This window comes from Hyperolius riggenbachi, chromosome 2 (genome assembly GCF_040937935.1).
Source record: "Hyperolius riggenbachi isolate aHypRig1 chromosome 2, aHypRig1.pri, whole genome shotgun sequence".
In the NCBI taxonomy this organism is placed as follows: Eukaryota; Metazoa; Chordata; class Amphibia; order Anura; family Hyperoliidae; genus Hyperolius; species Hyperolius riggenbachi.
Window position 1 is genome coordinate 17,709,591 of NC_090647.1, and position 12,090 is coordinate 17,721,680.

Below are 12,090 nucleotides of genomic sequence, written 5' to 3' on the forward strand. Positions count from 1 at the left end.
ATTGTGAGCCCCTCTGAGGGACAGTCGGTGACAAGATGATATACTCTGTACAGCACTACATAATATGTTGGCGCTATATAAATACTTGAATAAATAAATGTGAGGATTCCGTACTGATAACTTCCATCATTTTGTGTTATATCTAAATTCCAGAGCCATTTATATTGAATTTAGAAGAAAGTACCGGTAGTCACATCTCTGGCACATGATGGGTGTTTATTTAACGTGTGACTTTTTCACAAATCATAACAGTAAATTTTTTACACTTTTTTGTACTAAGTGAAGTTGAAGCTGACCAGATACTACACCCAGGACTTTACTGTTATGGTCAAGTCTTCTAATCTACAAGCTAAACTAATCTTAAATTTAAGGTGCACTAAATTTACCTACACTGTTTCCTTCCTCTCCCCTTCCTTCCCCATCTTTTTTCATGTCCCTAGTGAGCGCAATAAGTGTTAATACATTCTCCAATTTAATTTAGAGATACCCAGCTCTTCTTGCACTGTATACAGTAGGCCAAGACTTTCCTCCTAATGAAGTTAAAGGGACTCCAAGCACCTCTCATGGCCTTTAAGCATACCCACAAACAATTGAGTGTGTCAGCACACTTACCAGCCACTTGTTTTATCCAAACTCCACCTGGTGTTGCCGCCATAAAATGCATGGGGCCAGACGACTTCATACAAAGTCGTGCTATGACCCCTCTGGAGGAGCCTCTTGCATGCGTGTCACTTCCTCTTCCTGCTTTATTCAGTAATACACTTCTCGAACTCCTCTGGACTGAGGTGGCCCGGAAATTATAACATAGCCAAGATGGCGGCCGCGATTTTTAAATTTAAATCGAATGAAAACTATTTGGTGTAGAACGGCCATTCAGACATCAAATGAAAGAGGAGAGCACAAGCTACCGATATGCTTCTTTAAGTACTTGGCAGTACTGGGGTAATATGCAGAATGTCTCATATCCACTTTAAACTCAATTTACATATATGTATGCAATCCCTAGAATGTCCTCATAGGATCAATATATAAAAAACAATAAAAAGAAAAAAAACAGTCTCTGAAAAAAGTCCTTCAGACTTCTTGACTAGAGTTGGGCCGAACCTCCGATTTTAGGTTCGCGAACCGGGTTCGCGAACTTTCGCGGAAGGTTCGGTTCGCGTTAAAGTTCGCGAACCGCAATAGACTTCAATGGGGATGCGAACTTTGAAAAAAAAAAAAAATTATGCTGGCCACAAAAGTGATGGAAAAGATGTTTCAAGGGGTCTAACACCTGGAGGGGGGCATGGCGGAGTGGGATACACGCCAAAAGTCACCGGGAAAAATCTGGATTTGACGCAAAGCAGCGTTTTAAGGGCAGAAATCACATTGAATGCTAAATGACAGGCCTAAAGTGCTTTAAAACATCTTGCATGTGTATACATCAATCAGGGAGTGTAATTAAGGTACTGCTTCACACTGACACACCAAACTCCACTGAACAGAACAGGTATGCAGTGGCGGGTTCACTGAACAGAACAGGTATGCAGTGGCGGGTCCACTGAACAGGTATACAGTGGCGGGTCCACTGAACAGAACAGGTATGCAGTGGCGGGTTCACTAAACAGGTATACAGTGGCGGGTCCACTGAACAGAACAGGTATGCAGTGGTGGGTTCACAGAACAGGTATGCAGTGGCAGGATCAATGAACAGGTATGCAGTGGCAGGATCACTGAACAGGTATGCAGTGGCAGGATCAATGAACAGGTATGCAGTGGCAGGATCAATGAACAGGTATGCAGTGGCAGGATCAATGAACAGGTATGCAGTGGCAGGATCAATGAACAGGTATGCAGCCAGGGACAAGCTAAGGCTAACTAATCTTTCCCTATGAGAGACTGCAGTAGCTCGCCCTACTCTAACTAATGCAGGCACACGAGTGGCCACGGCCGCCGCTGCCTGCCTATATAAGGGGGGGTGGGGCTCCAGGGGCTAGTGTAGCCTAATTGGCTACACTGGGCCTGCTGACTGTGATGTAGAGGGTCAAAGTTGACCCTCAGTGCATTATGGGGCGAACCGCAATGGGGCGAACTTTTCCGCAATAAAGTTCGCGTGCGGTACCCGCACGCGAACCACCTAGGTTCGCGCGAACCAGGTTCGCCGGCGAACCGTTCGGCCCAACTCTATTCTTGACACTATATTCAGTTTTCCACCAGCATCATCCAGCTTAAAGGGAACCTTAACTGTGAGCTGTTTATTAAAATGAAAGCATTCCATTATTACTCACAGTTAGCTGTATCTATTCTTTCTTATTGCGCCGCTCTGCTGTCACCCGTTATCCCTCTGTGGCACAGTTTCGTTTTAATGACGTCATCAAGATGGCGGCGACAGCAAGATATTACTTCCGGGGCAGCATGGAGCCCCGGCTGACTAGCGTTCAGCGCGTTCTCCCTGTCATAATGTGCTGCTGCTGCGTACGAGCACACAGACAGAGCGTCTCATTGGGGAGCATACGCATAAACTGTTTTGTTGCCGGCTGTGTTTCCTCATTGTGCAAAGTACCGCCCACTATTTGGTAGTAAGAGGAACATACAGCCGGCAATAGAAAGGTACTCGCGCATGTAATCAGCATCCTGAACACGATCCCAGTCTGATTCACGCGCACGCTATGATTCTCAATGCGCCTGCGCGCAAGGTGGACTACTGCGCAGGCACGAAGAATAGACGGGCGCTAGGACCAAGCGAGGGAGGCAGATTAGACAGTACTTCCGGGGAAAGTACTGTGCCGACTGATCAGTCGGCTAGAAAAGATGTGGCGCACTACAGGGCTCAGAGGGACTAATGGAAACAGCAGACAGTGCGGTAAGCATCTGCTGTGCAACCTACATTGACTGCAATGGTTGTTTTTAAACTAAGTGACGGTTAAGGTTCCCTTTAACAGTAATAGATTACGCTCACCAGATGAGATGGCTGATCAAATGAAAATCAGCAGAAAACGCTTCTGGCCCAGCCAGTAGGTCCAGGTTTCCACAATCCAGATATTCCAGGTTTATCACTCCCCACATGGAAAGGAAATGGAATGGCAATAGAGTGATACTGCTATAGCAGGGTATGATCACCAGCTTAAGTGCTCCCCGCTAACACAGCAAAGCACCCAGTGTGCCACCACCTTATAATAAATCCAGCCTCTCACCAGATTGTCTTGCTAACCAGAAGCAGGTCAGCAAACAGCGCTTTTTGGTGAGTATGGCATTCACTCACCAAAAAGCGCTGTTTGCTGACCTGTTTTGGCTTTTATTGTTTTGTATATATTGATCCTATGAGGACATTCTAGGGATTGCATACATATATGTAAACTGAGTTTAAAGTAGATATGAGATATTGTTGAGCGCTCTGCATATTACCCCAACCTTATTGATTATTCAAAGTGATACACACACTTGTTATGCAGGAGTGATCCAATAGAGCTAAAGTGTAGTAAGGTGAGGTGATTAGTAATTTGATATTCGAACGAGGAGCGCATTTGGGGGCAACTTTTCCATTTAAAACTTGGCAGTACTGGTCGGAGTCCCATTAACAAATTAATTGGGATTCAAGAAACATTTTCATTATTCAAGCTTAGCCTTATATCTACTATATTGCCACACAGGGGTGTAGCAATAGGGGTTGCAGAGGTTGCGACCGCATCAGGGCCTTTGGGCCAGAGGGGCCCCGAATGGCCCTCCCTCAACTGCAGTATTAACTTTCTATTGGTCCTATGCTGGTAATAATCACTTCCATAGATACTTTGAATAGTGGTAATCATTAACAAGCTATTTCCCATCCCCTTCTTGCACCTCTGACACTGTAGTTGCCATTGGCAGGTTTTGGTGCGTTGTATCAATTGTTATGTATAGAGTGCTTGGGGGGCCCAATGTAAAACTTGCATCGGGGCCCACAGCTCCTTAGCTACGCCACTGTTGCCACACTTGCCTACTTGAAGGAGGATGGCTGGGATATATATATATATGTATATCCCTAATATTATAATATTATCCCTATTATTAGGGATATATATACATCCCTAATATTATAAATGCAAGCGTTTGGACGTTTGGATGTTTGTTACTCAATCAATGGCTGAATGGATTTGAATGAAATTTGGCACACACATAGTACATTACCTGGAATAAAGTATAGGATATTTGTTATCCCCATAACCAAAAAGGGGGCGGAGCCAAATACAAATTTCACTGGGAAAATGTAAACTGCAGCCATTCTAACACTGTTAATGGCAGGGTTCTCAAACTTTGCACAGTTGGTCACTGGGTGACTGGAATTAATATTCAGAAAATTGGGTGGAGCCTACAAAAGCCAATCAAAATTCACCCATTCAGTAATTGTGTGTTAGGGTTAGAAAAAGTGGGCCAAATACATACCCAGGCCGCACCAGGGCTTTTGCTAGTATTTATAAAGTGGAGTTGAAATTGATCTATATATGCCGCAGCAAGTGGCAAGGAACTTATATGTTGTTTTTAATTGCTTCTTGTTGTGCTTTTTGTTTTGTTATACAGTATATTGAATTAATACATGATTTTAAGTGAAACAAATTACTTATTCTGTAGACTATTATTGGGATGTTTAAAAAAAAAAAAAAAAAAAAAAAACCTTATAAGTCCTATTGACCCACTTCTTACCTTTATATAGTATATACTATATTTTTGGGTGCGTGGACGTCTCTACTGGACAAAGTATGATACACTAATTGGGGTATGTAACCCTGGTTCCAAATGTCTTTAAAGGTCAGACCATATAGTTCATCTGCATGGGAGTAACTGTGGTTTCTTCTGTTTGGTCATTTATTTGTTCTCTTCCTCTTCAGCCCTCAGTGAATCTGTCTCAGAAGCTAAAGAAGACCTCCAGAGGGTGAAGGACGTTATGGAGACTGACAAGATAACAGTGACCGATGTACACAATACAGTACAAAAATTACTGGAGAGAATACAAAGCCTGGAAGGTAATAATAAGGGGGGGAGGGGGTGTTAGTTCTATCTCCCCCATTGTATAAAATAATAATACCAACATTTGTATAGCACTTTTCTCTTGTTGGACTCAAAGCGCTCAAGTTCTGCACTAAGGACACGTTCCATAGGCCACCTTGGAGTGCTAAGAAGTCTTGCCCAAGGAATTCCTAAAGGCCAACATATTGTTCTTTGATAAAAGCAGCTTATTATTATCCTTCCCAGGGATGAGCAGAAACTACGCCAGTGCGAATTTACGCATTGTAGTTCGCATCTACGCATCGTAGTTCGTAGGTGAAGTTTCAAAACTACGCTTACGAATTTACGCGTAGCGAAGTACCGCTACACATAGCTTACGCCCACTATGCGTAGTTAACATGTGTATTGCGTAGTGAACTACGAATGCGTTACTCGTGTCTAATTTTCCGCGTGCGATTGTATGCTTACAGATTTACGCATTGGAAAGGGGAATGTACGCATAGAGTTCCCGGTGTAAGCAATTAAAGAGGAATTAATGCGTAACATTTTCTGCATATGGGCATAAGCATCCGCATACACTACGCTTCGCACTACGCGTAATTGCATATTTTAACGCGTAGTCTAAGAAATGCATACGAAGCGAATATTTGATTTCAAAGCCGTAGTTTGGCGAAGCGTATTTGCGTAAAACTATGCGTAGTTCCAGCGTAGCGAAGTTGGCTGACTACAACCATCTTCCGCCATTTCATTATTCTTCCACCCCCCCCCCCTTTCTATACGCAACTTCTCCTACAGTTTTCAGGGTAGAAGCGCCAAACTTTCCACACTTATTAGACTCATAGCAAAGTATGGGGTTAATTCACTAAGAAAAATAGTACCAGTAACCTCCTGTTACTCGCGCTTATTAACCCTGCACACATTAATGAACGCTACACGTGCTATTGGCAGCATAGCAAGCGCTCCTCTGAACAAAGTTACTCGCGCTATTTTTCTTAGTGAATAAAACCCTATGTTGCTTGTGCTTTAAAAAGTAATCCCACCCTCCGCGCCCCTGCGGCAGTCCCCGGAAGACCCCTTTTTTCATATTGACTTTGACAGAGAACATTTTTAACCACCCTGGTGTTCTGATTAAATCGCCAGGGTGGCTGCGGGAGGGTTTTTTTTAAATTAAAAAAAAACTATTTCATGCAGCCAACTGAAAGTTGGCTGCATGAAAGCCCACTAGAGGGCGCTCCGGAGGCGTTCTTCCGATCGCCTCCGGCGCCCAGAATAAACAAGGAAGGCCGCAATGAGCGGCCTTCCTTGTTTTGCTTACATCGTCGCCATAGCGACGAGCGGAGTGACGTCATCGACGTCAGCCGACGTCCTGATGTCAGCCGCCTCCTATCCAGCCCTTAGCGCTGGCCGGAACTTTTTGTTCCGGCTACGCTGGGCTCAGGCGGCTGGGGGGACCCTCTTTCGCCGCTGCTCGCGGCGGATTGCCGCAGAGCGGCGGCGATCAGGCAGCACACGCGGCTGGCAAAGTGCTGGCTGCATGTGCTGCTTTTTATTTGACGAAAATCGGCCCAGCAGGGCCTGAGCGGCAGCCTCTGGCGGTGTTGGACGAGCTGAGCTCGTCCAGACCGCTCAGCAGGTTAAATCGCTGGCACTCGTACGGTTTTGAAGCTACACTCCCCAAACTTGGACCACATATTGGTGGTGTCACCCCGAATAAAAATATGTATTTTATAGAAGACACGCAAAAGTGGGCTGAGCTACCAACGGCCAATTAAAAATGTAGCAATTTTCTATACGCTACTCCTCCCAGAGTTTTAGGAGTAGAATATTGAAAAGTTGCACACTTGTTCAGCTCTTACCTGAATAGGTTGTTTGTGCTTTGTTAAGCAATCCCACCCTCCGTGCCCCTGGAGAGCCCCCCCCGAAAAACCCTTTTTCCCATAGACTTTCATTGGAAACCTTTACACTTTTGCCTCTTGAACAGCTCTGAAGTTACTCTCACCAAACTTGGGTAAATTGGTCATGTGGTCAACATGAACATTTCTGTCACATTTTGGGGTCTCCAAAAAGTGGGTTTAGCCACAAAGAACCAATCAGATTTTCCTATTGACTTCAATGAGAAAATTTAAAAAGCTCTCATTCTCTAAGTATTAAAGAGGTGCTGTAACAAAATTTTCAGCCTTATTTGTTCTATCCTATAAGTTTCTATACCTTTTCTAATGTGGTCTGGATTACTGCAGCCTTTTCTAGTTGCACTGTCTATGTAATAAATCTAATCTTCTTTTCTTTGTCAAGCGTTGTTGAGGCAGAAAGGAATGCACTGCTTTGCTATGATAGGGAGAAGTTATACACACCTCCTCCACACCCCCTGCAGGCTCTGTGTGTGTGCTGTGTGTATGAGTTAGACAAGGTCTCTGCTCACAGCCAGTGTCTGCAGGCTCAGGAGCTGTGACCTTGTGAACAGCTGTGAGTGCAGAAAGATCAGTGCAGAGCTCAGACAAGTAGCTAAGGCAACAAGTGGAGTAACATTCCAGCAGTCAAATCACATTTGAGAGGAACCTCTGCAAGCAGGCCCCTGCTCTGATGATGAATTTCCTGTTTGGCGGCCATCTTCATTGTTTACAAAAAATTACATCTAGTTATCATTTGTGAAGATATGAAGCCGGCACCATCCACTTGTATCATGCTCTTTAATGAAGAAGAATCATAGCAATCACAAAAACGACGTTTCGGGGCGCAGCCCCTTTCTCAAGTTGGTGACAGCCTAACTAAATGAAACACATATACACATTATATACCCCCTCCCAGATTCAAACTGTCCAATCCTGGGCTGAGTAGCATTCTCAGCCAATCAGGTATATTGGGCCACAAAGCGGACCTAGTAGGGAACCTATACAATCTGGGGAGCCAATGGAAATAAGAGCAACCCACCTGTGTGTATGTGTCAGTAGGGAACGGACACCTCCGCTCTCCGCGATGGGCGCCGCCATGTTGCCACGCCCCCCCCTCTCCCTCAGAGACAGGAGACGCGCGCATTGGCCAGCCACAGCGGGAGGAGTCACAAGGTCATGTGACCACGCAGCCGAAGGGGGCATGACGTCTAAGCCAGCGTGGAGCGCAGATGGAATAGCGCAAAAAACACGCTGAGACGTCAGTCCCCTCCGGTATGGCTCCGCCCACTGTAGCGTAGCCATGGAGACAGCCACCACAGGGGCAGGACGCTCCTCCCCCGCCAACACACACATAGCGCTATGTGCTGTATCAGAACCAGGGACTGGGTGGACCACACAGGGGACATCTATATAAATACCAGCTAAATTAAGCAGACAAACATTAAGAATAGCTATCAGTACATGCTAGACGTGCGCACAAAGATGCTAACCGCAAGCAGATAAACAAGTAAATAGAAGAATAAATAAAATAAAGAAAAAGTCTATACGAATGGACACAAGATAAGTTCACAGCAGCGGTGTCAGATCATACTCTCTGTTTAGGCCCCTAGGTTCCAAACAGTCAAGAGTTTTAATCCAAAATGCCTCTCGATAGAGAAGCCTCTTGAGCCTACTCCCCCCTCTCCTCATAGGGGGAACGCCCTCAATGATCTGACAGCGCAGCTGACTAACCTGGTGTCCACTCTGCACAAAATGTGCTGCCACTGACTGGTCTACATAACGGTTGCGGATCGCAGACTTGTGCGCAGACAGCCTAACTTTAAATTTAGTCAGACCACTAATAAATTTAACGTTTATCATCCGACTGGTTCATCGGATAGCCGTGGCACATCCCCCTTTTGTTATCTTTACGGAGTGCTGCCTTCATCCACATTATCTAGTTATCATTTAGTATTTATATACCATCAACATCTTCCGTAGCATTTTACAGGGTATATAGTCTTGTCACTAATTGTCTCTCAAAAAATGGCAGATATTTTTCTTGTTCCTTCCCCTCAGGGTCTCCAAACTTTCATTAACCCCTCATACACACTTGTACCCCTGAAGCAGAATGTCTCCTTCAGGCAGGGCTGAATATTGTTAATGTTGTTTGTACAAGTTTCTTCATGGTACCTATAGCTTGTACATTAGCCTGGAGGGTGTGTCTGGTTCCCATATACTGAACACACAGAGGGCAATAGCATATCATACCAAAAACTACATTCAGGGTAGGAACACACTAGGCAGAATCGCATATGTGTTTTCCAATATGTGCTATGGGGAAAACTCATGCTATTCCTGCGTGTTCCTTCCCTCATTGAAAACTCATTCAAATTCCAGCATTGCCAAAGAAAATATGTCAGATCTTTTCAACCTTATACTATGTACAGTTGGGAAGTTTGCCCCAACACCATGAGTTGAATGTATTACTTTTAATTGGCTAACTACATATACTGCCAAACCTTCATGGACATTTTGTTCTCATTTTCTGGTGAGAATGAGGCAAGTTCTGAAAATACATTTAGTTAGCTGAAAAAGCAACTATTCATTTTCTTTCTTCAGCCATTCCACAATTTCCTTGCAGTAATTTGTGTCTCACCACCAGAACCCTACCCACAATTTTAAGCATCCCTTGTAGAAGTCTGAGTCTCTGCCTTTGTGGCTCCTCCCTCCCAAAATGGAGGGATTTCCCTACAGTAGTTTGTGTCTCCTCCCCTCCAACAATGCTGAGTGTTCCCTACAATAGTTTGTGACTCCTCCCCTCCCACAATGTTGAGTTTTCCCTAAAGTAGTTTGTGACTCCTCCCCTCCCACAATAGTGAGTTTTCCCTACAGTAGTTTGTGACTCCTCCCCTCCCACAATGATGAGTTGTCCCTACAGTAGTTTGTGACTCCTCCCCTCACACAATGTTGAGTTTTCCCTACAGTAGTTTGTGACTCCTCCCACTCCTCCCCTCCCACAATGGTGAGTTTTCCCTACAGTAGTTTGTGACTCCTCCCCTCACACAATGTTGAGTTTTCCCTACAGTAGTTTGTGACTCCTCCCACTCCTCCCCTCCCACAATGGTGAGTTTTCCCTACAGTAGTTTGTGACTCCTCTGCTCCTACATTAGTAGTAACTGTACAAAGTATGATTTTTATTTTTTTGGGTGCTCTCCTTTAACCAACATCCAGTTAATTTTTTTTTATTTTTTTTTTTGTAAACAGTTTCTAGAGAAGAGCTGCTGGCTGCTAACCAGAATATGAAGATTGCATTAGTTCTTCTGGTTTCATTTGGAATCTGCACCTTCATACATCGATTTTTCATGTAGCTGCAAATTTAACTGGTGGGACATGAGGACATAACTGCCAATGAACATACAGCGCCTCTTCAATGATGACGTATGAAGCAGCCAGAAGCACTATCCTGAGACCTACAAAAGCGGGCCATGCACTGACACAAGCTGAACACAAGACTCAGACTTTGCTGAGAATAAACTCCTCAGCATCACAGCGCCACTCAGTGGCTAAAGATAAACTTTTAATCTTATGTAAAAAGACAAACAAATAATCTGGTGCAGTATTTTTTCCATTTATTATGTACTTGTAAAGTGCTATGGAAGCCGTCAACACTAAATGGAGGACATTGTTATGTCACTAATCACTCACTGACTGTCCCCAGAGGAGCTCACACTCTAATCCTACCATAGTCATAGTCTAAAGTCCTACCATATTATTATTATGTATTTATATAGCACTGACATCTTCTGCAGCACATTACAGCGTACATAGTCATGTCACTGACTGTCCTCAGAGGAGCTCACAATCTAATCCTACCATAGTCATAGTCTAATGTCCTACCATATTATTATTATGTATTTATATAGCGCTGACATCTCCTGCAGCACATTACAGAGTACATAGTCATGTCACTGACTGTCCTCGGAGGAGCTCACAATCTAATCCTACCACAGTCATAGTCTAATATCCAACCATATTATTATTATGTATTTATATAGCACTGGCATCTTCTGCAGCACATTACAGAGTACATAGTCATGTCACTGACTGTCCTCAGAGATCACACTCTAATCCTACCATAGTCATAGTGTAATGTCCTACCATATTATTATTATGTATTTATATAGCACTGACATCTTCTGCAGCACATTACAGCGTACATAGTCATGTCACTGACTGTCCTCAGAGGAGCTCACAATCTAATCCTACCATAGTCATAGTCTAATGTCCTACCATATTATTATTATGTATTTATATAGCGCTGACATCTCCTGCAGCACATTACAGAGTACATAGTCGTGTCACTGACTGTCCTCAGAGGCGCTCACACTCTAATCCTACCACAGTCATAGTCTAATATCCAACCATATTATTATTATGTATTTATATAGCACTGGCATCTTCTGCAGCACATTACAGAGTACATAGTCGTGTCACTGGCTGTCCTCAGAGGAGCTCACAATCTAATCCTACCATAGTCATAGTCTAATATCCAACCATATTATTATTATGTATTTATATAGCACTGACATCTTCTGCAGCACATTACAGAGTACATAGTCATGTCACTGACTGTCCTCAGAGGAGCTCACACTCTAATCCTACCATAGTCATAGTGTAATGTCCTACCATATTATTATTATGTATTTATATAGCACAGACATCTCCTGCAGCACATTACAGAGTACATAGTCATGTCACTGACTGTCCTCAGAGGAGCTCACACTCTAATCCTACCATAGTCATAGTGTAATGTCCTACCATATTATTATTATGTATTTATATAGCACAGACATCTCCTGCAGCACATTACAGAGTACATAGTCATGTCACTGACTGTCCTCAGAGGAGCTCACAATCTAATCCTACCATAGTCATATGTCTAATGTCCTCCCATATTATTATTATGTATTTATATAGCACTGAAATCTTCTGCAGCACATTACAGAGTACCTAGTCATGTTACTAACTGTCCTCAGAGGAGCTCACACTCTAATCCTACCATAGTCATAGTCTAATGTCCTACCATATTATTACTATGTATTTATATAGCACTGACATCTCCTGCAGCACATTACAGAGTACATAGTCCTGTCACTGACTGTCCTCGGAGGAGCTCACAATCTAATCCTACCATAGTCATATGTCTAATGTCCTCCCATATTATTATTATGTATTTATATAGCACTGACATCTTCTTCAG

At 43.7% G+C, this 12,090-nt stretch overlaps 1 protein-coding gene across 1 annotated transcript in view; it reads left to right on the forward strand.

Moving 5' to 3' along the window:
* Positions 1 to 11,407, forward strand: part of LOC137542475 (polyamine-modulated factor 1-binding protein 1-like) — a 52,110-nt gene extending 40,703 nt beyond the window's left edge. Inside the window, exons 8-9 of the mRNA XM_068264415.1 lie at positions 4,842 to 4,976; positions 10,095 to 11,407. Of these exons, the coding sequence (XP_068120516.1) occupies positions 4,842 to 4,976; positions 10,095 to 10,198 (239 nt within the window). The 3' untranslated portion in view covers positions 10,199 to 11,407. The remainder of the gene's footprint in view (positions 1 to 4,841; positions 4,977 to 10,094) is intronic.
* The last annotated feature ends 683 nt before the right edge of the window (positions 11,408 to 12,090 follow it).